General features: G+C 38.0%; 1 protein-coding gene across 1 annotated transcript in view; it reads right to left on the bottom strand.

The window, feature by feature from the left end:
• Nucleotides 1–27276, bottom strand: part of CCDC148 (coiled-coil domain containing 148) — a 253020-nt gene that overhangs the window by 140485 nt on the left and 85259 nt on the right. The window contains exons 4-8 of the mRNA XM_024735924.1: nucleotides 20035–20138; nucleotides 14508–14590; nucleotides 14151–14302; nucleotides 11649–11744; nucleotides 11397–11578 (exon numbers count right to left, since the gene is read on the bottom strand). Of these exons, the coding sequence (XP_024591692.1) occupies nucleotides 11397–11578; nucleotides 11649–11744; nucleotides 14151–14302; nucleotides 14508–14590; nucleotides 20035–20138 (617 nt within the window). The remainder of the gene's footprint in view (nucleotides 1–11396; nucleotides 11579–11648; nucleotides 11745–14150; nucleotides 14303–14507; nucleotides 14591–20034; nucleotides 20139–27276) is intronic.

The raw sequence follows: 27276 nt of genomic DNA, 5'->3' as shown, positions 1-27276 counted from the left end.
ATTATAGTCAAAAACTTCCCTAACATGGGAAAGGAAATAGCCACCCAAGTCCAGGAAGCGCTGAGAGTCCAATACAGGGGAAACCCAAGGAGAAACACGTTGAGACACATAGTAATAAAATGGGCAAAAATTAAAGACAAAGAAAAATTACTGAAAGCAGCAAGGGAAAAATGACAAATAACATACAAGGAAACTCCCATAAGGTTAACAGTTGATTTCTCAGCAGAAACTCTACAAGCCAGAAGGGAATGGCATGATATATTTAAAGTGATGAAAGGGAAGAAACTACAACCAGGATTACTCTACCGAGTAAGGATCTCATTCAGATTCGATGGAGACATCAAAAGCTTTACAGGACATCCCTCGTGCCGCAGTGGTTGAGAGTCTGCCTGCCGATGCGGGGGGCGCAGGTTGGTGCCCTGGTCTGGGGGGATCCCGCGTGCCGCAGAGTGGCTGGGCCCGTGAGCTGTGGCCACTGCGCCTGCGCGTGTTACTAAATAATCAAGAGATCACTGAAGAAATCAAAGAGGATTTCAAAAAATACCTACAGACAAATGACAATGAAAACATGATGATCCAAAACCTATGGGATGCAGCAAAAGCAGTTCTAAGAGAGAAGTTTATAGCAATACAAGCCTACCTCAAGAAACAAGAAAAATCACAAATAAATAGTGTAACCTTACACCTAAAAGGAACTAGAGAAAGAAGAACAAACAAAATGCAAAGTTAACAGAAGGAAAGAAATCATAAAGATCAGAGCAGAAATAAATGAAACAGAAACAAAGAAAACAATAGCAAAGATCAATAAAACTAAAAGCTGGTTCTTTGAGAAGATAAACAAAATTGATAAACCATTAGCCAGACTCATCAAGAAAAAGAGGGAGAGGACTCAAATCAATAAAATTAGGATGAAAGAGGAGAAGTTAAAACAGACACTGCAGAAATACAAAGCATTCTAAGAGACTACTATAAGCAACACTATGCCAATAAAATGGACAACTTGGAAGAAATGGACAAATTCTTAGAAGGGTGTAACATTCCAGACTGAACCAGGAAGAAATAGAAAATATGAACAGACCAATCACAAGTAATGAAATTGAAACTGTGATGAAAAATCTTCCAACAAACAAAACTCCAGGACCAGATAGGTTCACAGGTGAATTCTATCAAACAATTAGAGAAGAGCTAACACCCATCCTTCTCAAACTCTTCCAAAACATTGCAGAGGAAGGAACACTCCCAAACTCATTCTATGAGGCCACCATCACCCTGATACTAAAACCAGACAAAGCTACTACAAAAAAAGAAAATTACAGACCAATATCACTGATGAATATAGATGCAAAAATCCTCAACAAAATACTAGCAAACAGAATCCAACAACACACTAAAAGAATCATACACCATGATCAAGTGGAATTTATCCCAGGGATGCAAAGATTGTTCAATATACGCAAATCGTCAATGTGTTACACCACATTAACAAATTGAAGAAGAAAAACCATGTGATCAACTCAACAGATGCAGAAAAAGCTTTTGACAAAATTCAACACCAATTTATGACAAAAACTCTCCTCCCACTACTGGGCATATACCCAGAGAAAACCATAATTCAAAAAGACAGAGGCACCCCAATGTTCATTGCAGCACTATTTACAATAGCCTGGTCATGGAAGCAACCTAAATGCCCATCGCCAGACGAATGGTTAAGGAAGATGTGGTACAGATATACAATGAAATATTACTCAGCCATAAAAAGGAACAAAATTGAATCATTTGTAGAGATGTGGATGAATCTAGAGATGGTCATACAGAGTGAAGTCAGAAAGTGAACAACAAACATCGTGTATTAACGCATATATGTGGAACCTAGAAAAATGGTACAGGTGAACCAGTTTCCAGGGCAGAAATTGAGACAAAGATGTAAAGAGCAAATGTATGGACACCAAGCGGGGAAAGTGGCAGCGGGGGGGGTGGTGGTGTGATGAATTGGGACATTGGGATTGACATATATACACTAATATGTATACAATGGATAACTAATAAGAACCTGCTGTATAAAAAAATAAATAAAATAAAATTCAAAAAAAAATCATTGTGGATTTTCAATAGCATTCAGGATTTAGATCTCATAATTATTATTAGAATAATTATATAATTATAATTAGAATAATGGTTATGAATCAACACTATAAAATTTAATAACCTATCAAACAATAAAGTAGAAATTACTTGTTATCATTCTATAGCTTTTGCCACATATTGGCTTCAGATCTGATATAGCTGAATGGAGCATCAATTATGTCTCATCCATATGATTAACTCATCCAAATGTTAGAAAATTAAAGCCACAATCTCATCTGAGTGTAAAACAAGCAATTAAACTGTCTTCATGTTACTAATGAAATACAGCCCAAATAGAATCTAAATAGCTTCACAAACATACTGAATAAATAAATAGGTTCGACTGCAGCCAATTCTTAAAAAAATGTGTTAGTAAAAGACAATATCCTTTAAAGGTCTGTTGTCCAAGATAGAAGTTACTAGACACAAGTGTCTATTCGGCACTTGAAATGTGGCCAGTCCCAATTCAGGTGTGTTGTGGTGTGAAGTGCAAACCAGATTTCAAAGACTTTGTATGAAAAAAAAAAGTAATATATCTCATTAATAATTAAATGCTGATTTACATTGAAATTATATCTTGGCACTATTAAGTTAAAATATACTACCATAATACATTTTATCTTTTAAAATATTTTAATATGGCTACATAAAAATTTTAAATTATGAATGTGGCTCACATCCTACTTCTATTAAATAGCACTGCTCTAGTAGTCAACCCAATTTACCAACATCCTGGTGCATATACATGCTTGAAGTAGTGTGGTGTGAGGGAGAAGCTTTCTATTCAGATGAGCAGAAGAAACTCATTCCTGCTCAGCTATCTACTAGTTCAGAAATTTTGGGTAAATTGCTCATCTACAGCTGCAGCTGTAAAACAAATCTGTGAAATAGAGCTTTTGAAATGGGGTGTATTGAGGATTAAAATTACATGTACTTGTCATGTCTTGTAACAGGCACTCAATAAATATCAATGGTTCCGTCTTCCCTCTTTATCTTAGATTTTTAAAAATCTGTATTTTTGCTTTATAAGATGGAAACAGTATGTATGGCAAAATTCTTTATAATGTTACTACCTGGGGACAGCTATTGTTATTGTTTATTTGGGTGGATAACCTCTCAGTCTTTTTTTTCTGTGGTTAAATGGATGTAACACTTTCAGAGGGAAAGGGAAAAAAAAAAGAGAACCCATGTTATGCAAGCTATTTTGTGGCCTGATTTTTAATTGCACAGCAAATTATTGCAACTACCTGTGTCATTAAAATTCTTTAATATAATTCTTAATGACTGTGGTATTCCATTGTGTGGATATATCATAATTGATGAAGCTATTTGTTGGCTATTTCGTCATTTTGAAGATTTTGCTATCACTTAAGAAGGAAAAACAATATTGAACACCCTGAAGCCAACTATTTATTTCACTTCTGTGATTATTTCCTTTAAGATTATTTCTAAAGAGACAAAGAGAATTTACACTTATAAAGATATTTGATGACCTATTGCCAGATTGTCTTCCAAAAGTGTTTATTCACTAGTCCTGTATAAAAATGCCCATTTCTTCCATATTTTTAAACTTGCATAAATTTCTTTTGTTTTGGGCTTCCCTGGTGGCGCAGTGGTTAAGAATCTGCCTGCCAATGCAAGGGACACGGGTTCGAGCCCTGGCCCGGGAAAATCCCACATGCTGCGGAGCAACTAAGCCCATGCACCGCAACTACTGAGCCTGCATTCTAGAGCCCGCAAGCCACAACTACTGAGCCCATGTGCCACAACTACTGAAGCCTGCGCGCCTAGAGCCCATGCACCACAACAAGAGAAGCCATGACAATGAGAAGCCCACGCACCCTCGCTCACCACAAGTAGAGAAAGCCCACGCACAGCAATGAAGACCCAACACAGCCAAAAATAAATAAATAAATAAATAAGAAAGATTCTTAAAAACTTCTTTTGTGTTTTACCATTTTATAGGTAAAAATCTGAGTATTTTAAAATTTTTCATTGTTTTGATGAGCAGAGAGGTTTCCAAAAATTTCTCTGTCATTTGTATTTAGAATTACCATCCAGAGTTCCATGGACTGCCATGAGGATATCAATTCACCTCCCAGCATCTGACCATAGAATCTTGCATCCCCACCTGTTACTGTAGTAGATGAACCATCCATGCTTATTCCTCCACTTGTGCACTAAATCTTGTTACTGGATTATTCTCATTGGCATCAAACATACTAATATTTGTCCCATTTTAAGCAAAACAAAAGACAAAACCGCAACATAAAAAGTCTGACTTTACATTCTACCTCTCCTTTGCAAGATAACGTCACAAAAGAGTTATCTATGCTCATTGCCTTCAATTGTTTCCTCTCATTCACTTGAACCCAACCCAGTTGTGCATCTGTTCCCACTTCTTCAGTGAAAATGGTCACCAAAGACCTCCATGTGGAGCCAGCAGTCAACCATCAGTCCTATTTTATTTGACCTAGCAACATTTACTCAGTGGATCGCCCCTCCTCCTCACGGTGCTGCCCACTCCCTCTTCCCTTACCTTCTGGGACAGCACACTCTTGCATTTCTTTGTATCTCACAGGCCTTCCCTCAGTGTCCTTTGTTGGTTACCCTTCTTGCTGACAATGTAATGCCAGCAGACCCAAGTGAAACAGGAGGAAAGGGGGCAGGGCACAACCTTTAAAAGAATGACATCGCCTTTAAGGATATGACATAAACTGGTTAGAACCAACTAGGTCCAAGATGTTGGAAGATTTGACTCCCGGTAGACCATGAGCCTCATTATACACACATTGTAATGCATTAGCATACGCTAAATGACACACCCACAGGCACGATGACAGTTCTGAGGCTGACCATAAAAGGCCAAAAAGTGGGTGGTGGCCCAATTCCTGGAAATCCCTGCCCCTTCCCCAAAATAGTTGGAATAATCCTCCCACTTATTAGCCTATGAAATTACCCAGCCTATAAAAACTAACCATCCCATATTTTGGGGCTGCTCTCACCTTCTGGGACTGACAGCATTCTGTCTATGGAATGTGTAGCTCTCTAAATAAATTCACTTCTTACCTATCACTTTGCTTCTCCCTGAATTCCTCCTGCACTGAGACATAAAGACCCTGAGCTTCATTAAGTCCTGAGACCAGGTGTGTAATCTCAATTGAAAGGCCGTGGGTTTGAGTCCCAGCCCCTGGATTCATGTCCCAATCCGAGTTTTGGCTGAGTGAAAGTCTCAGCCCGAGTGTTCAAGTCCCAGTCAGAGTTCTGGCTGTGTGCAAATCCTATCTGAGTTGTGCAGTTTCACAAGGAACTAGTCTTTGATCCTCTCCTTTGTCCCTTCACACTCTTTTGGTGATCACATCCAATTTCATGCTGGTGACTCACAAACATGTATCTCCAGCTCAGATTTCTCTCCTGAACTCCAAACTCATATAACTGACTGCCTTCATAAAGTCTGTATTTGGACATCTGATAGCATCAAATTCAACATGTCCAAACCTGAATGCCTGATTTCCCCCTCTGCTTTGCTTACAATCTTCCCCAACTCAGTTGATGGTAACTTCATCCTTCCAGTTGCTCAACCACAAAATTTTGGACTATTCTGTTGTTTTCTTTTTTTCACATACCTTATTTTAAGTCTGTCAGCAGATGCTGTTGGCTTTACCTTTAAAATGTGTCCAGAAGCTGACTATTTCACACCATCTCCACTTCCTGATGCAGGCCACCCTTATATCCCACCTGGGTTTAATAACTTTCTAAGGGTTCAGTCTTTTCTTGGCCCTCCTTTCCTCCATCTTAAACACAATAACTGCCAAAGTGATTCAGCTAAAACGTAAGTTAGGTCTAGTTAGCACACTTCCTCACACTTCTGCTTCCAGTAGCTTCCCATATCACTCAGAGTAAAATCAGAAGTTTTATAAACGGCTACCAGGCTCTAAATGTCCCACCCTCACCCTTACTTCTTTGACCATACCTTCTACTCCTCTCCCCGTCTATCACTCTATTCCCGCCACACAAGCCTCTTGCCAGAAACATGCCCACCTCAGTAAACACTGGCTAGAACACTCATACCGCATATTTCTGCATGGCCAGCCCTCTCACCCCCTTCATGACTTTCCTTCACTGTCGCTTCCTCAACCAGGACTATCCCCAAACTTCTATTCAAATTTGCAACCTGTTAGGACTTCCCTGGTTAAGACTTCGCCTTCCAATGCGGGGGGTTGCGGGTTCCATCCCTGGTCGGTGTTCTAAGATCTCACAGGCCTGGTGGCCAAATAACCAAAGCATAAAACAGAAGCGGTATTGTAACAAATTCAATAAGGACTTTAAAAATGGTCCACATGCAAAAAGAATCAAAAAAACACTGCAGTCTGTCCCCTCCCCCACAATCCCAGCAACTTCTCTTTTCCTCTAATCGCTATTGTTCCATAGCACTTATCACCTTCTAATATACTACCGTGGATAATTTACTTACCTAGGTTGTTTATAGTTCGTTGTGTGTCTCCAACCTGTCTCATGAGTACAGGGGTTTTTGTTTATTTTATGACAGTAATTGCTCAACAAATATTTGTGGAAAATACGAATGATAAGTCACTTCTTCCTCTCTTTTGTCCCTTTTCTCTTCTGGCTGTTCAATAATTAATTTTGCAAAGTGTTTTTATATGTTAGAGATTTTAATTTTTTGTGCCTGATATTTGCCAACGTTTCCTATTTGTCATTTGTTTTTTACCCTTATTTTTTTCCTTAAAAAATTCCTTGTTTTTAGAATAGACAGTATATTCACAGGCTTCAAAATTCAAAATGTATAATAAAAGGGGGGAGTTACAATAAAACTTCTCCCTCACATTCCCCCCCACCCAGGCATCTAGCTTCCATTCCCAAAGGCAACAAACGTTATCAACTTCTGCATATTTTTTCAGACATATAAAAGCAAATATGTATATGTATGTGTTTTACTTTTTCCTGTTTTACACAATGTGTACTGTACACTGTATATAAGGCTTGCTTATTAACCTTATATCACACCTTAATCCTGACCCTTGGAAAGTGTTCCATATCAGTGAATGCTAAGTATTTACTTTTTTTTTTTTTTGGCCACACTGCTTGCACAATCTTAGTTTCCCGACCAGGGATTGAACCCAGGCCCCTGGCACTGAAAGTGTGGAGCCCTAACCACTGCATCGCCAGGGAATTCCCTACATCATTTTTTGTTTTTAATCTGGAAAATAATACATTGTATGGTTGTACAATGATCTACAAAACTAGTTCCTGTTGACATTAAGATTGTTTCCTCAGTCTTCAGCTACTACAATGAATAACTAAAAATAAATCACTGTATATTCAAGTATACAGTTGACCTTTTGACAACATGGAAGAAGGGTAGGAAGGGGAGGGTTAGGGGCACTGACCCTCAGCACAGTCGAAAATCTGGGGACTATGAACTCTACAAATCCTTCTCAGTTTTCCCTCCCTTTGGTGGGACAGGATGGCTGGAGTTGGGTATTTCCGTCCCCAACATGGAAGGCTAGCGCTGCTGGACTTGTGTATTTTCCGGCCCCCAGGTAGGTTAGGTTCTGATAAAACTGTAGCAGTTTAGGCTCCAATAAAATAGTTTCTCCTGAGGGCAGCCTTTGTTAAGAACAGAATGCTCTGGAGTATTTCCAAACGGTTCATTTTCCCCTCCCTCGTCAGAGGCATGAGGGGATTTTTCTCAGATATTCACTGTGGGTACCTGGTAGAACTTCTTGAGGTAAAACTCACAAAAGTGTGCTGACATCCCCCTTAACTAAGGCCCCCTAGAGTTTTTAACTCTCAAAGTTGTCCACAACTCAGCTTCAAGCAATTCCTCAATTACAGTCCAGGTGTTCCTACCCCAACATTGGTTCCCCTGAAAGTTTCTGCTAAACCAGTTTCCTCTCAGGTAATTTGTGATTCTCTGTATCACCTGTGTCTCCAGCTCTGGGGGCAGTGGTTTGCCCTGTGACCTAACTTCTCTGAGGTAGTTAAGAAGAGTTGTTGATTTTCCAGTTTGTTCAGCTTTCTACTCCTCACTAGAGCAGAGTGGCAAATTCTAAGCTCCTAACTTGCTGGACAGAAAACTGGAAGTCCCTTTGATTCTTTAAAGATTTAATACTTGCCTGGGGAAACATCCTGTTATATTTTATTAAATGTTTATGTCATTGCATTTATTTAATTTTTTTCTTTATGATTTTCACTGCAGGTAACGTGTTTTTAAAAGGCCTTCTCCACTCCAAGATTATTTAATACTTGTTTTTATTTTTATCTAATTCTTTTATGATTATTTTCTTCTTCACATTTTATGCACCTGGAGTTTACTGAGTCATAAGGAATAAGAGATCTAACCTAACTTTCTAATTCCCTGTTATTTAGTGCTGTCATATAAATAATCCCTCACAGTATAAAAATTTTACCTTTATAATAAATTAAATTATTATAGGTATTTTCTGTTTTCTGTATTTCTATTTTGTTCCATTGATCTGCTACAGACATGAACTTCCTAATTTACTTTGATATTAAAATATATATTTATATTTGGCTGTGCAAGTTTTACCACTCCCCCACCCTAGTTATTCTTCATTTTGAAGAAGTTATTCTTCACTTTGGGTGATTTTACAAGCTTAATCTTCCTAATAAATTTTGGAATAATGTTGAACAATTCTTCAATTGCAATTGTACTAAATTGACAGATTAATTTCATGAGTCATGGATATTTTGAAAGCAAATCAACTATTATATAAAATTAGGAATTTTATACTCAAACTGGTTTAAGACATTAATATGGACTAATTGCCCTTGAAAATTCAGCAGTGAGGTTGGCTTCCCATGAAGTTCAAACACAGTACCAGACCAGTTTCCCCATGATTGTCTGGGCCCTCTCCTCTCCCTGCGTGCTATTGTCCTTCATTCACAAGATGGCTGCCAGCAGCAACCACAGCCATGTACTTTCCTGGTAGATCCACAGGGAAGAAAATGCACTACTCCTCACAAGTATCTAACAAAAGTTCTGAGCTTTGCCTAGATTTGGACCACCCTGAGCTAATTGTTGTGCCCGGGGGGAATGAAGTTATGGACTGGTGCACACTGCCAATCAGGGTCTACCTTTGGATCTGGGGTTGGAGTCATTCCAACCCAAACTGGCAAGCTGCTACACAATAGGAGGAATTAAAATAAATATTGGGGATTAACCATGATGTCTACTGCCTTTAGCCCAATGAAAATTTCTCACAGTTTAAAAATGTCCCCTAGATCTTTCAGCCTTCTTATGTTGTAGCAGTAGGCACCTGTTTAAAATATGCACACACTCACTTGTGCAGGTGTACACATATATGTATACAATCTATGTGAATTCTCACAAGGCCTAATAACTAGAACCAAAAGGGGAAATGGCCTTATCAAAATAATGGCAGATACTGGCAAATGAGAGTCCAGTAATATTACAATTGAATATATAATTCACTGGGCTAGTTAGAACAGTGCATTTACATGCCTTACTCCCCACCAGCCACAGATTTCTGATGCCCACCACCTCTATTTATTCAAAACAGCCCATTTAGGGACTTCCCTGGTGGCGCAGTGGTTAAGAATCTGCCTGCCAATGCAGGGGACACAGGTTCAATCCCTGGTCCGGGAAGATTCCACATGTCATGGAGCAACTAAGCCTGTGCACCACAACTACTGAGCCTGTGCTCTACAGCCCGTGAGCCACAACTACTGACCCTGCACTCTAGAGCCCATGAGTCACAACTACTGAGCCTGCACTCTAGAGTCTGCGAGTCACAACTACTGAGCCCACATGCCACAACTACTGAAGCCCATGCACCGAGAGCTGCAACGAGAAGCCACCACAATGAGAAGCCCGTGCACCACAACGAAGAGTAGCCACCACTCGCCACAACTAGAGAAAGCCCACATGCAGCAACGAAGACCCAATGCAGCCAAAAACTAAAATAAATTAATTTAAAATATATACATATATAAGTAATACTTGTCATATTCATCTTCTTTCATTTCAAAGGAAGAGCCTTTTACTTCTATTGCTAATTTACTATACATGTGTCCCTTGAATAGTTTTCCTTTCTTTTCAGGTATATATTCTTTGGGGAAATTTTTGAGGTCAATATAATAAAAAGCATATTTTGCTACAAAACGTTTCCCAGAAACTTCATATACAGAAAACTACATGAAGTAGACTATTGCTCTGACCCAGGGTGGCATTTCTGGGTTTGTTCATTAAATGAATTTTAATATAAAATTTACACTGGAGAAGATGGCCCTGAATTTTAAGTCAGTTAACATTATAGTTGTCATTCAGAAGAGGACTGTCATTCTCAGGATGCAATCAAAAGTGCATTTTCTTATTGCTATTTGCAGCAACAAGGATGGGACCTAGAGAATACCATACTAAGTCAATTAAATCAGACAGAGAAAGACGAATATTATATACTATCACTTATATGTGGAATCTAAAAAATAATGCAAATGAATCTATATACAAACAAGAAACAGACTCACAGACATACAACACAAACTTATGGTTACCAAAGGGGAAAGGGAGGGACAGGGAGGGAAAAATTAGGAGTTTGGGATTAACTCATATAAACTCCTATACATAAAATAGATAAGCAACAAGGATTTATAGTATAGCACAGAGAACTATATTCAATATCTTGTAACAACCTATTATGGAAGATAATCTGAAAAAATATGTATGTATATAACTGAGTTACTTTGCTGTATACATGAAAATAACACAATATTGTAAATGCACTTTTTAAAACTTCAATTTCTAAAAAAAAAATTTATAAAACATACTTTGTATTCACTATAGGGCAAAAATCACAGTAGATTACAAGTAACATAATTCCATGGGTATATTTTCCATTGTAATCAATTTTTAGTACTGATTTGTAAATTTCCACTGAAGAAGAGCTTCACATCTTGAAATAAAAATTCATAGTTATCAAAAATTCATGTTTGAAAACTATTTCTTACCTGTATAGTAAAGAGATAAATAAGAGGGATATTTTCATCAAGTTTCAACCTTATAAAAATCTTTAAAACCATTATTTCAAGGAAATTACTTTGGAGAAAAAAAAACCTCTCTATTCAACAAACAGTAAATCTAAACATTTATTGATAGTCGTATTCCAGTCACAAAGTATCTATGAAAACAGTAAACAGGAAGTATAGTGACCCCTAAAAAAGTAAAAATTTGGTGGCAAAAATCTAGATAATTCAAGTAGTTTTATTACCTGCATATATCTTCTAACTGCATATCAAAATCTTGAAGTTTCTTTTGATATTTCTCTGTAAAGTTACAGAATTCATTAAGGATTGAAAACTTCAAGTCAGGGTATGGACATTCCAAAGTTTCTAATTCCACGGGCATTTCACTAAGCAGGTTACTTCTTTCTTCTGAAGAATGATCAAGTGTCTGAAAAAAAATTGTATGATTATTTAATGTAAATGACAAATTGATAAATTACTACCTATATCGCACTTACTTTCAAACTCCAGTCTGAAAGATAATTTTCTATTTTCTGTTGCTCTAGCCTAAGTCTTTCATAGACGGCTTTCAATTGTTTCTTCACGAAGTCAACCTATAGGACATTTAGAACAAGTGGTATGCAAATTACTGATTTATCCAATATTTATATTTAAAGTCACAGGAATTTTTCTCAAAAGCCATTAAATGATGACAAATTAGATAAGGGAAAGTTCCTTTGAGGACCCATGGAAGAGGGTTCAAGAGATGTCATAGCCAAGCAGTGCCCATCAGACAAAGGAGCTTTAAAGGAGCTTCTAGACACATAACCCAAAAATGGGCTCAGTCATAGCCACTCTGCACTCACATTTGGATTTTGTTTGTGATGAAGCAGAAAGCTTTCCAGATTGCCTCTGCTTTAATCACCCACTCCTTTCCTTGCATCCTTGCCTCTAATCCCCAGTTGGACATGGATTTTTAATGTTTATTTTTAATTATTATTTATGAAAGCAATATGACAATACTACAGAATAACTGAAAAATAAAGTAAGAAAAATCACCTAAAAGCCTACATCTAGGGCAGCTATGATAATGGAACTTATGCTCTAGTCAGGGAAGACAGTCTTAAACTCATGAAAAGTAAGTAAGAAAATATCAGGAAGAGGTAAGTGAGGTAAAAACTGGCTGAGGTAATAGGGAGTGACTGGGTCTTCTCTCATGCAGGTGGTCAGGACAGGGCTCTCGGAGGAGAGGACATTTAAGCTAAGACCTAAACGACAAAAAGGGCCATGAGGAGGACAGAAGAAACAGTGCAAAGGCCTCAAGACAGGAAGGAGTCTGGCTTATGTGAGGAATAGGAAGAAGGCCAGCATCGGTGGGACAAGGTCTAGTAGGAAAAAGAGGGTGTCACGTAGGAGGTGAGACTAAAGGAGGCGGATAGGGAAATGTGCAGGGAGTGTTACCGTGTGTGCAGGGAGTGTTACCGTGTGCTCGACGTACAGCGAGGCCAAACAATACCAACATGTCAGAGTTTGGCGCAAAGAAAGGTTTATCGCAGGGCCATGCCACGTGACAGGTGGCTCGTGCCTTAAAAAAACCCAAACTCCCCGAAAGCTTTCAGCAAAGCCCTGTTAGAGGAACGGTGAGAGAGGGGTGTGGTTAGTTGTTGCAAACTTCTTGGTGTCAGATTCTTTGTTTTCTTTTTTTTTTTAGATCCTTTGTTCTTGAGGTCAGGTCATGGTCAGGTCATGATGTTCCTGTAAACCTCCACCAAAACAAAATGTTATTCTCTGTTCTACAGGAAAGGGCAAGGTCCCAAGGCTCAACTTTCGCCCTCCGAGGTCCAGGCCCAGGCTAAGAGGAGAGGGTCCCTGCGCGGCCAGTTACCAGACCCAGGAACGTTGGTCCAGCACCCAGTCTGGGTCCTCCAGCCAGTGCCCAGGCCCGGCTGAGGAGACAGATCTCAGTGGGCAGTGCCCTCAGCGCCGGGTCCCCAGACCCTGCCCAACCGACATCACTGAGCGAGCAAGACGCCCAGGGCCCAGCCTGCCCTCAGGTCGCCCAAACAGGGCCGGGACCCACGGACTGCGACGACGGAGACCGCTGCCGCCATTAGGTCTCAGAGGTGGGAATGGAGGAGAGGTTTGCGGCTGCTTCAAGGCCTGGGCCCGGCCAGTGAGCAGCCGTGGCAGGGGCTCTGGAGCTCTGCAGACGACAGCTGTCCCGGGGCGCCCCCCAGCTCACCGCTGGCCCATGGCCAATGGGCCTGGAGGGTCCGGGGGAGAAGGCTGCGATCCGCCTCTCACCACATTCTCTGCCGCGAGGACCACCATAAAGCTGACTGGTGTCGGAGCGGGACCTCCAACCGCAGCGCTAAGGGTCACTCGCTCGTGGTCGCGTGCTGACGGTTTCGTGCTAACGATCTCTAGGTAACAGTTAACGGCTGCGCACCCGCCCCGCCCCTATCGCAGGAGGAATTGTGGGCCGGCAGGAGCCCTGCAGGGATTTACCAGGCGGATAACTTGACCCCCTCCCCTATGATAGGATTTCAGAATACCCTGGAAGGAGGGGCAAGAATGAAAGCGGGTAGGCCAGTTACGAGGTCATCGAAACATTCTCGGGGAGAAATTAGCATGTTTGGACAGATTCAGGGATACGTTTAAGATACCGAGTAGATAGAATTTGCTATACCTTCTATTTATATACATAAGGCGTACATGTTTCTTATCTCCAACTCTTCTAATTGGGATAAAAATAAAATATTACATTACTAAAAGTAAAGGAGGGCTCCCCTGGTGGCGCAGTAGTTGAGAGTCCGCCTGCCAATGCAGGGGACACGGGTTAGTGCCGCGGTCCGGGAAGATCCCACATGCCACGGAGCGGCTGGGCCTGTGAGCCATGGCCGCTGAGCCTGCGTGTCCGGAGCCTGTGCTCCGCAACGGGAGAGACCACAACAGTGAGAGGCCCGTGAACCGCAAAAAAAAAAAAAAAAAAAAAAAAAAAGGAAAGGAAATATACTGACCTCTTCCAGTACTTTCACAGAGTTGGATTCACTGTGTGAGTGTGAATGCTGTGAAATGTGATGCTGTCTGTATTTTAGATCTGCTCTCAATTGCTGAAGAGGATTTATTACATTTTTAAGATATGTGCACCATTGTTCCGATAACTCTTGTTCTATGGTGAAACAAAATTAAATCAAAGCAACACATTATTATTTTAAGTTTCTTCAAGAACAGGTCATTAGATGCAGATTATTTTTGGATTCCTTTAGAAAAAAGCAAACAGCAATATTAAAAGAACATGAAGTGTGTGGCCCACTTTAATCTTCAAAACAAAGCTCCCCTTTAAATGTGGAACCAAAAAAGAAAAAAAAACCTACCGAAATTCATAAGGTCAGAAAGACATTCATTTCCAATGTTCTCTTCATTGAGTAAGGATTTTATTTCAGATTCCATTTTCCATCTGAAATAGACATTATCTCAATCAATTCTTTTACAATCATAAACATATATATATATAGGTTTAAAAAAGAACTAACAGTAGAAACACTCAATCTAATGTGGTTTTATTCACCTGTTCACTAATTCAGACCACATACTAAATTCCTAACATGGATTAGGTACTTGCCAGGACACTGATATAGACAGAAGCATAAGTGAATACTCCAGGAGAAGTAACAGCGTGAGCAAGGCAAGGACGGGGTACATCCTGGCACTATTTCGGGTGGAGAGAGCTCCGGGCACTGGGAAGCTGCTGAGGGATATTAAACTGACCATGCCAGCTCAGATCTGTGTTTTGGAAAGATTTCCAAGGCAGCAAGATGGAGGATGGGCTAGAAGGAGGGTGAACAATAAAAGTGGAAGATGAAGAGGAGGGGATCAGGCAAACCTGGATCAACAAGGAGGTTATTTAAAAAGTTCAGAGATGAGGAGGTCCTGACCTAGGGAAATGGGAGTAAAAGTATATATTTTTATACACCAAAAACATAATAAATCTCAATAATCTTTTACTATATTATTTAAATATAGTCATTTTAGAGTAAAACTATAACCAGCTCTAAATGGACATCTAAAAATATTGCAGTCTATCCCTTATTTATGGCAGGTTTAATAAAATCATAAAAAGAGTTTTGATTTATTATGACTGTTAAGATACAATATTTTAAATGGTATAAAATAAGAAAATAGCAACAATTACAACACTAATACGATGATTATTTTTATTTTTGCCTATAAGTTTCTAACCCTTGTCTACATGTATGGATATTTTAACTAGTTGTAATTATGGCATATTTACCATTTTATATTCAGGTTTTTCTTTTTTAACTTACTTTAAGATATTTCTAAATAATTTTCATAATTGCCATTTATTTTAGTGGCTGCATAGTATTTTATATTACATATGTGCCATCATCTTCTAAGCCAATTCACAAATGTGGGACAGTGTTTTGTTTGTATATATAAAGGAGGGGTCCTATTGTAGATGACACTTACTGTCTATTTTTCTAGCATGTGGTCTTAGTCAAAGGTATTTTTTTTTAATTTTATATATTTTATTTTTGGCTGTGTTGGGTCTTCGTTGCTGCACGCGGGCTTTCTCTAGCTGTGGCGAGTGAGGGCTACTCTTCATTGCGGTGCGCGGGCTTCTCATTGTGGTGGCTTCTCTTGTTGCAGAGCACGGGCTCTAGGCACACGGGCTTCAGTAGTTATGGCATGCAGGCTCAGTAGTTGTGGCTCTCAGGCTGTAGAGTGCAGGCTCAGTAGTTGTGGCACACGGGCTTAGTTGTTCCGTGGCATGTAGGATCTTCCTGGAGCAGGGCTCAAACCCGTGTCCCCTGCACTGGCTGGCGGATTCTCAACCACTGCACCACAAGGGAAGTCCCAGTCAAAGGTATTTTTAAGATTACATTTGAAAGTTATATGGAGAATAAGTGCATAATAGTGGAGTAAACCCACAAGTTATTAAATAATGGATTTTTTAAAACAAAAATATAGCACTTTAAACCATTTAGGTCAGCCCTCTTATATTTTCAGCATCTAGAAGGCCATAGCAGAACATAAAAACCAACAGGAGAAGTGGCTTTATTCATACAGGAGATCAACCTGCTACTGTGCATATAATAATTCTAGTAAGCTCCATCCTGGCTTTGTAGATTAACAACCCTGAACCATCAGACAAGACCAGCCTATTTATCTAATTGTCCTAATTGCCTAACAAAATCCAGGAGCAAGTACTACACGACTCTGAGACTAGCTTGTGAATGCAGGCTAACGTTCCCAAATTGTGTCCTGTAAAACAGAAACATCAATAAGATGCTAGGAAAAACTGGGAAATGGTGAACTAAACAAATCAGACAAGTTTCCACAGTGCAGGATTTCTCAGAAACTTGATTATGCTAAAGTACATTGAGGTTATCCAAAAAGGGGATGAAATATGAAGTATTTTCCTAATTTTTAGGATGATGAAATTCATTATTCTCCATGGAGTATCTTATTTTTTTAATTAAAAAAAATTTTTTTTTTCCATGGAGTATCTTGAAGAATATTTCTGTTTTGTAGAATATGATTTTGGAAATATAGATAAAAACTGCGATGCACTCAAGAGCATTAAAATGGTAACTCTGGGGAGGAAAACCCTGCCTGTTCACCACTGACATGTAGACTCAGTCCCAGGTGTTCACCAAGTCAGAACTCTGCAGCACAGACAACTGTCTCCACATCTGAATAGGGGACAAATGTAAGGCAATATTCCATATCCAGATCTGCCAACTTAAGTACCTCCTACTGTTACTTGGCCTGTCCTCTGGTACCACTGAATCTGATGATACTACAAAAATTCTCCTGAGATTTTGTGTGACTGTTTGCCTAGAGGATATATTAATCTACTTCCTAGATATGCCCAGTTGCAATGCAACCACCTGCCTGGTGAGGACATTTTTGAACTCTCAGGACTCTACTTTCACACAGGTCCTCGTCCTCCCAGGACGCTGCCAAAGTTCTAGGTGTAGTACAGTCAGTCTCCTCAGAACATCAAAAATTACCCAGAGCTTCCTAGGATTTCTAGGGTACACTTAGTTACCAATTTCAGCAGAACAAGGAAAACATGGGGCACTGGAGACTGGTAGAATCAAAAGCCATTTATGCAAACAATAAGCAAAGGGGCATGGATTGTGAAAGGCAGAGTAAGAGAGGATGTTAAAGTTCCTTAGTGGAACTAACAGCCAGGAGATCAGCAGAAAATTCGGGCACCAGAGCAGGCTGAAGGCCAGAGCCATATCCCTCCAATAAGGAAGGAACTCAGCAGTTCAGACAGCTTGGTACCTCAGACTAGCTATTTGATCTGCTTCACTCTCTTTTAAGAGTCTGTCCCAAGCTGTGTACCACAGAGGGCAGAGAGGGAAATCTCACAACTGTTGGCTACGGAATGAATCAGAGCAAATTCTCAGATGGCCTGAGTCACACAGTTATGAATACTGACCTCAATTTCATCTTTAAAGACACTTTTCCAGACAATATTTAATTGTTGTTGGTAAAGCTCCATGATATATTCTGTATAAAGGTGATACTTTAAAAATAAAATTGTAAGAGACCACATATATTTCTAACAGAAACTACAGTAAAAGTAGTAAGGCTTACAAATAAATCCCTCAAACTTTATTAGTCAAAAGTTCTTATTAAAATAATAATTGCAATTCTTTACCACATGGCCAATACAAATAACTTCCTCTTTAATTTCAAAATCAGTCACTCTGAAACAAGGAAGAAAGCACTCCTGGCAAAGTGTATCAAGGTCTTCAAGGGGTATAGTTTGGAAAGCATAGTAAATATAATTTTATAAATTTAAATATTAAATTCTATAAATTTAAAATGTAATTTTATATTTTGAAATTTTAATTGTCTAGTTTTCTTACAACAGATTTTAAAGAATTAAGGTTTGGCAAATCTTTTTTTTTTCCTAGTAAGCCTAGACCATTTAGATCTCAGGTGATGTGAATGGAACCCCATGGAAAAAAGAAAAAGCTGCACAGCTCCAAGGTCAGCGAGCACAGGAGTTAAAGGCAAGTGATTCAATACCACCTCCACAAAAACTAGCTGGTTTACCTTATGCAAATAATTTTAATCCTCTGAACCTCAAGGTTCTCATCTGTAAAATGAGGATAACAATGATACCTACTCCGTAGGGTCACTGTAAATGAAACAAACCATGTAAAGTACTTAACATACGATGGCATACTCTAAGTTACCCAGCAAAAGTCAGATGTCATTGGAGGTCCTTACCTGCTGGGGACCTGAAATTCGCAGATGGGAGTCTCTTATGGTGATGAGTAAGAATATTTTACTTTCCATCTTTTATTAAAAGGGAATGTAGGTTTTAAAGATTGAGAGACACTGATAGAATTTAAACTCCTGCTTTTCTGGTCGTCCCTAAATTCTCGAACTTTCTAGCCATTTCTCAAACTTTCCTCCTATCACTAATAGTTTTTAATTTCACTGAATACACGTTGTAATTAGCCTACATTCTAGAATAACACAGAAAGTTATCTTGGAATTCTTCTTTTTTGTCCAATTTTCAACCCTTACAAGTTTCAAGACATAACGTTATTACTTGAATATTCCTCATTTCCATCACCTTTGTGTCATTCCAGGTCACCCAAAAGAATTACTTTCCATAATGAAATCTATGTGCCTCCTTTATCTCGCTCAAGAACAAGGTATATACACGGTAGGAAGGGTGTGGAAGAGCCAAGATAAAAAACTTTCTCCAGCATCCTTACATTTGAGCCTGCATCAGTGAGCACAATAATTAAAACTTCCTAATGGCTTTTGTTTTTATCATATTTCAATTATGCAAATCTAAAAAAAAATTTCCAATGGGCTCAAAAGTTCTCTCCATAAAAGTTGACATTTTGAGGGATAAAATGGGCCTGATTTGTTTCTATAGTGGAAGTATGAATGACAGTCTATATAATTTTGTTTTTCTCTGTTTTAAGTTATGTAATGATGTAAAACTATTTCCAATCATGAGTCTTTTATGTCACATTTAGGAAGTACTTGCCAGAATAGGAAACTCCTATCAATATGAAAAGTACCCATGTCAAAAGTGAAGTTAATGGTATTTGGAAATTTAGCTTAGAATGAGACCACAAAATTATCTATTTTTATATAAAATATATGCTTACAAGCATATATTTTAAAAAGCATACTTTATAAATACCACCATCATTAAAACTAATATATATGCCTTAAAAGGAGGGGAAACACATCTGCCTTCACTTTCTGGTTGACCTTTGAAAAAAAATTTATTTCTCAAAGATTACATTTAAGATCAAGTATAAAATCATTATTTTGTTTTAACTCATCTTGAAGTGACTGTTGGAAATAATAGTAAAAGTCAAAAATCCAAACTGAACAAGTTAGTCATGATGCCATTACATTTAGAAATCACTCAACTTGAATCCCTTAGTTCATTCATTTACTGAAAGCATTTAATCTGTCTATTTCTATGTATCCTACGTAAAGATGAATATAATGGGATGCTCGTCCTTGAGAAGTTTATCACTTCATAAGAAGACAAATATGTAAGCAAAACATTATAGTCCAAAATACTAAGTATAATATAAATAAATACATGTATGAATGGGAGTGCAGAAGAGTAAGTGATTAGCAGACATAAAAGATTATCTTTCTTTTTTTCCTAAGGAAAGGAAAAGACATATTAATATATTCACTGGATTCCAAATTAAACTGAAGAAATGAAAGGATTTTAATTTAACTCACATTCAACTGTAACTTTAAATTTTGATTATAATAGTTTAATTAATATGGAAATTTACAGAACATCTACCTAGGTAAGTGCATCTCAGTAATTCCTGCATGTTCTTAATTGAGATTTCTCTCAGTTCTTACCTGACTTCATTTAGCCTTTGGTGTTCTTGCCACCACACTTGCTTGTGTTGCTTTATTAGTGTTTGCTCTTTAGATATCTTTGAAGTCTGCACTGCTTTTCTGATCTAGATTTAAAGGAACAAAAGAGGAGCAATTTCCATGTCTTTTAAGTGTTTTCCACAATAAAAATGTTTAATCTGTAATTTCTAAGTTAAATACTTATTCTTTTTCAGTCCTATTCGTGCATTTTCTAACATTAGCACTTTCTAAAGGTGAAGTAATTCTATTTTCCATACATACAATAAATAACACCTTAATTCATCTAGCCCCAGAAAATCTGCAAGAGTATTCCATATATTTTCTTGCCTTTTTACACATCTTCCCTGCCAGGCATCATAGGCATCGTTATTCCCATGTTATAGATGAGGACAGTGAAGTTCAGAGAGGTTAAAAGACTTGGTCAAGACCATCAAACTCATAAACAGCATAATCACATAGAACCTCATCGGCAGGCGGACTCTCAACCACTGCGCCACCAGGGAAGCCGCAGATTGGTTTTATGTGATCCTTCAGCACTGGATGGGAAAAGGTCATTGGATAAGTTATTAGGAGGCCTGGCTTTAGTCTCAGCTTCAGTATCTACTAGAAATGTGACCTTGAACTGTATATACAATTTTAATCTTTCAACTCCATGACTTTGTAAATAAAATTTTAAATTAAAACTTAAATTTTAAATTTCAGGCAAATCTTTATTTGAAGGTACTAAACAAGGAAACAGTGAAAAATCAGGTAGCATTGAAACCCAAATTTTCAACTAAATTTAAATTTTTCCCGAATTTTATGACTTTTAAAAAATGCTTTTGGGTTTGTGTTGATAAGATATGTCAGGCTTGGGTCTGTTTATCTTAAGATCCATTCTTGGCCATTTTCCTCGTCTGCTCCACATCAGAGAGCAGCCTGCGTTTCTCAGACACCCCTAGCAACTGCCTTACAGCTGGGTTCAGCCAAAGGGAGACATTGGTAGTGGGAGATTGGAGGGAGGGAGGGAGGAAGGGAGAAGCCAAAGAATTACTCACTTCTCCTGCCCTCTCTCTCCCAGAGGGGTCTCCACAAGCATCTGCATCTTCTCCATTGCACCAACATTTCTTGACATTTCTATTATGGTTCTAACTATCTCTGGGTAACCTCAGCCTATGGGGTGTACTACAACCTTGCTTTTTCTAAATGTCCCTCCAACCCAGGCAAGGCAATGACTCACTTCTGTTCTAATCCCTGTGTTGGTTCACAGTCCTCTGGCTTCTCAGCTCTATCACCTGTGTAACGATTTCCTGCATTAAAGACCCCTCCATTCTAAATCCTTAAGTGGTTAGACTCTGACTGACATGTACATGATGAACTTGTGTATTTCATATTAATACTTTTAAACATCTATAAAAGTGTTAATCTGAAATCAGAAACTTGATGAAATATGCATATTTTATATTTTCCCTGTTACTAGAATACTTAGTACCCTGAAAGGCTTAACAGATCAATACTGAAGATATAAAAACTTCAGAAGAAAAGTTCTAAAACGACTATAATGCATGCTATTTCTAGCTGTCATTCACTGATTACCATAACCTTGAGTTTATCTTTCCACTGTTCTGGTTACTGATTCAAAATTAGGGGTATAAGAAAACAAAATAACCCAAACATTGCTTAAAAAAACACAAAGTTGGGGCTTCCCTGGTGGCGCAGTGGTTGAGAGTCTGCCTGCCGATGCAGGGGACACGGTTTCGTGCCCCGGTCCGGGAAGATCCCACATGCCGCGGAGCGGCTGGGCCCGTGAGCCATGGCCGCTGAGCCTGCGCGTCCGGAGCCTGTGCTCCGCAACGGGAGAGGCCACAACAGTGAGAAGCCCATGTACAGCAAAAAAAAAAAACCAAAAAACACAAAGGCAAAGTCAAATCTTTTCTTAAAGAGTGCTACAATTATGAAATTTAGGAGAAAAGTACATTTAAATCAGAACAGGAGGGACATCCCTGGTGGTGCAGTGGTTAAGAATCCGCCTGCCATTGCAGGGGACATGGGTTCGATCCCTGGTCCGGGAAGATCCCACATGCCGTGGAGCAACTAAGTCCCTGCGCCACAACTCCTGTGGCTTGTGCTCTAGAGCCCGCAAGCCACAACTACTGAGCCCACGTGACACAACTACTGAAGCCTGTGTGCCTAGAGTCCGTGCTCTGCAACGAGAAGCCACCACAGTGAGAAGCACACGCACTGCAACGAAGAGTAGCCCAGGCTCGCCACAACTAGAGAAAGCCCACACACAGCAATGAAGACCCAATGAAGCCACAAGTAAATAAATAAAATAAATAAATAAATAAGTCAGAACAGGACATTGCAGGAAAACATACAGCCATCTCTCTATTTCGCAGAAAAAATAAAAGTATATATGTAGTGTTTCTAAAATCAGACACTTGTGTTTGCTTGAAGAATGCCTAAAACTCATTCCAACTATTTACCATCTATAGTCTCTGAAGTTTGTTGCAGCAGGCACAACTTTAAAAATTAGATTTCTTTGACATATTTGGTCCATACTATACAAAAAAATTAAAACACATTGGTGAAAGATGTAGACACATTTCTATAATTTAAAGAAAAATCAATGCTACTGCCTTTGGTCCCAGGGAAAGGCCAATTAAGTAGACTATAAAAGTGAAAATAAAGCTACAGTTTTTCACTAGACACTTCGAATATTTTGCAGAACATCCTGAGTTTTTTGTAAATTAACTCATTGACTCTACTTCTATCTTTGGCCAAATTTTTTTTAAAAAATAAAGTTTTTAAACAAACAAGAAGATTTAAAATTGTATCTTTTTCAATAGAGTAATTTCTAGGGGATTCCAATTCATTTTGCTGAGCAATAAGCCATTTGAAAGCAATATTTTAGGTGGATGATGATTTATGCAAAATGCTGATGAATTAAAATTTACAAAAGTAATACATTCGAAAGTAGTTTATTGTGATGAGCCAAGATAATAAAACCCTAAATAGGTACCCTGAAATACCCTTTGGGCCAGATGATCCATCTTTAGATATAAACAACAGTAATTAGTGGACAATTTAAGTGTTGGTTACATGTACCTATGTCAAAATTCATTGATATGTACACTTTAGATTTGTGTGCTTCACTATATGTGAGTTATAACTCAATACAGAACTGAAGAAATAAAAATTTTTTAAAAACTATACTAAGATGCAATTCCTCATTTATCAGGTTGGCGAAAACTCAAATATTTAACAAAACACTGTGTGAGGCTATGGGAAAACATGTTCTCTCTCTTATGTTGCTAGTGGGAATACAAAATGATGCAATCCCCCGTAGAAGGGAATTTGGAGTTTCATATGGATTTATCCTTTGACCAAGCAATCTTACCTATAGAAATCTACCTGAAAACTGTATTGGCTGAAGTATAAAAAGATAGGTGAACAAAGCTATTCACTGCAGCACAATTTATAATAGAAAAAGACAAGCACAGAGATTCTGTCAATAAGTGTTCTTACCAAAATAAATTGAACTTGAATCTGATCAAGTCTCCAGATATAACTACCAATTACTGGAAATACAAGAGATAGGAAAATATGTTTAATGACACCACCAGGATGTAATCAGCAAAATCCAGACTGTAAGAAACTATAAAGGATAAACACTACAATTTCTTCAAAAATTAAATTATAAGAATACAAGGGGATGGGGCTTCCCTGGTGGCACAGTGGTTAAGAATCTGCCTGCCAATGCCAGGGACATGGGTTCGAGCCCTGGTCCGGGGAGATCCCACATGGTGCGGAGCAACTAAGTCCCTGCACCACAACTACTGAAGCCCAGGCACCTAGAGCCCGTGCTTTGCAACAAGAGAAGCCACTGAAATGAGAAGCCCGTGCACTGCAACAAAGAGTAGCCCCTGCTCACCACAACTAGAGAAAGTCTGTGCACAGCAACGAAGACCCAACGCAGCCAAAAATACATAAATAAAATAAAATAAATTTATATTTAAAAAAAGGACACAAGAGGATGGAGGAGGAAACCTAAAAAATTAAAATCAATTGTAATATATGGATATTATTTAGATACTAATTTGAATAAACTTTAAGAAAAAAATTTGGAGACAATCAGGGAAATTTAACACTGATTATTTGAAATTATTAAGAAATCATGAACATCTTAATGTAATGGTATTGTAGGGTTTGGGGTTTTATAGCCCTAATCTTTTAGAGATACTGCTGAAATATTTATGGTGAATATTATGATGTCTGAAATTTCAAAATAATCTGGTGCAGAGGGAAGTCGTAGGTGGGAGTACAGAAGAAATAACGGCCAAGAGTTGTTCATAGTTGAAGCTGGATAATGTTACGTGGAGATTAATGATACCATTCACTCCAATTTTGCATATTTTTGCAATTTTCCATAATATAGTGTTTAAAAAAAAGAACTAGTAGATGGATTACTTGAGTTGGACAAGAAATATTCATTCTTGCTAAGCAAAGAAATTCAAATAAAAATAATTGTAAAGATCTCTTTTGTACTTAAACTGGGAATGAACAGTTAACATATAATGTACCAAAAATTGGTCTCAATTTTCAGCTCACATCTACTATTTGGCTTCAGGTTCAGTCTCAGCCTTTGAAAGACTAGATTACTCAATGTGCACATCAGTGGCTCATCTGGCATCCTGGAATTTGTGCATGATCAATAACACAGCAATTATATAGGTCACTATCACATCTAATCAGTATAACAATACCAGCCAAACGAATCAGGCAAGACTTCCTAATTTATTTTTAATTAAAAATACTGTTAATTTCTTTTCAAATATAGCTAAGCATTCTAGATGTAACTTGAAGCAAAAATCTTATGTGCTTTTAAAAAAATTAATTAATTAATTAATTTTTGGCCGCGTTGTGTCTTCGTTGCTGTGCACGGGCTTTCTCTAGTTGCAGCAAATGGAGGCTACTCTTCATTGCAGTGCATGGGCATCTCATTGCGGTGACTTCTCTAGTTGTGAAGCATGGGCTCTAGGCGCATGGGCTTCAGTAGTTGTGGCACGCGGGCTCAGTAGCTGTGGCGCATGGGCTTATTTGCTCCGTGGCATGTGGGATCTTCCCAGACCAGGGATCGAACCCGTCTCCCCTGCATTGGCAGGCAGGTTCTTAACCACTGCACAACCAGGGAAGTCCTTCTTATGTGCTTTAAATGTTAACATTCTATCATTCAGCTTGAGTATATTTACATTTAATATTGTCACAGTAAAGTGTCGTAGTAATAATGATTGTTAAAGCTGTTAATTTCATGTGCAAAAAAATGGGCATATTTAATTAGTAAAAAAAAATTGGGAGTTGACTGATAATACAAATATTAAGAGAGAATGTGTTAACTATGTAACATTAAGAATAAAATATTCTTCAGTCAACACATATTTCATAAAATGTTAAACAATAATATAAGAAAGGATAACAGAGACAATATTATCATAATTCCAGTTGATGTAGGCTGTTTGATATATTAGCATTCATAACATTAAACAAACTAAATTTTAAGAATTGTATTTAATTTTCAGTTATCTAATTCCATTTAAGCCATGTATCTTTCAAGAAAAAGCCCTATTTGGGAATTGCTCACATCTTACAAGAAAAAATTAAAAGCAAAATGTCAAGTTTATATCTCTAAATTAAATGAGAAGGGAAGAATCCAAAAATCATGAAAATGACATTCCCAATAAATCTTCCTTAAACTAGATATAATAAAAAATGAAGATTGTGTAAAGGAAAGAAGACTGTTTGAAAATGATGAGGTATCCAGGACACATTTTGTTCTCACTGACCAAATTCTAAACAACGGATATTACAAAAATGCTTTAAAAGGAAAATTATTTATTATTATGAATTGATGGAGACTAAAAATGGAAGCAAAAAAGCTTGTCAAAATGATTGCTACAGAATGTGAACCATTTTCAGTAGTTGATGGCAAGAGATTTTTTGAGATTTGCCAAGCTATGAATCCCAGGTACCAAGTTATTTCTAGAAAATATATAACTAAAAAGCTTCTTCATGAATGATATTCTGTGAACAAAAAGGTTATTGGTGTTATTTAAAATGTCAGTTGAGAGTGATCATCCATTTAATCTCATAAATGTATAACACAGTGACCAGAGAAGCACTATAGTTAGCTGACAGTGCTAAGAAATTATTGTCCCTGAACTTAATGTCAAACTCAAAAAACCACATTAATAATTTAAAATTTTAAATATGTTTACTCTTTGATAGAAATCCTATCATCAAAGAGAAATTCACTTTGACCAAATATTGATTTTAACATTCAATGATTCCCCATTCATCCAAAATGTGCATCTGGATAGAGGAATAGATGGATGGACAGATGGACAGACAGATGGATGAACAGTTATATAGATAATATTTGGAATATATATATGAACATATATGTACAGTCAACCTTGAACAACACAGGTTTGAACTGCATGGGTCCACTTATACGTGCATTTTTTTCACTAAATACTACAGTATCACACAATCTGCAGCTGGTTAAATCTGAGGATGTAGAGCCATAGATATAGAGCAACCTTGGATTCAGAGGGCTGAGTAGGAGGGCTAACTATAAATTATACACAGATTTTCTTCCAATAGATGGTCAGCACCCCTAACCCTCACATTGCTCAAGAGTCAACTGTACACATTCCAATACTGAAAAGGGTGCAGACAAAACGTTTGTAGTGGCAACTTTAGTACAACAGTATTTTGGGAGAGAACTAAAAAACATTCATACGTTTTGGCTCAGACATCCCAATCACGGGAATTTATCCACATAAAGTGTCTATGCATGAAGATATTTACGGAAACATGATTTCCAATATCACAAACTTGGATACAACTTAAATATCCAAAAATTGGAATGTGATAAGGTATGCATCTTTTTCTATTTGGAGTACTCATCACTCCTGTTTTTGTTTGGCTAATTCTTATTGTCCTTGAGATTCCAATTACAATGTCACTTCCTTGGAAAAGCCTTCCCACCCAATTAGGATCAAGTCCTGTTATTATACACCAGACAGCCTTTTTTATTGGAGTTTATATTTAATATAATTTTATTTCAGGGCTTATTTGATAAACACTGGCTTCTCTCCTCCCTCTCTCCTGCAAATAGTACACCCCATGAGGGTAGGTGTTATATATTGTTCACCATTATATATTCAAGGCACATAATAAGTA

This window comes from Neophocaena asiaeorientalis, unplaced genomic scaffold (assembly GCF_003031525.2).
Source record: "Neophocaena asiaeorientalis asiaeorientalis breed wild unplaced genomic scaffold, Neophocaena_asiaeorientalis_V1.1 scaffold72, whole genome shotgun sequence".
NCBI lineage: Eukaryota > Metazoa > Chordata > Mammalia > Artiodactyla > Phocoenidae > Neophocaena > Neophocaena asiaeorientalis.
The sequence above is the reverse complement of the archived record's forward strand: the minus strand, read 5'-3'. Positions and strand labels throughout refer to the sequence as shown.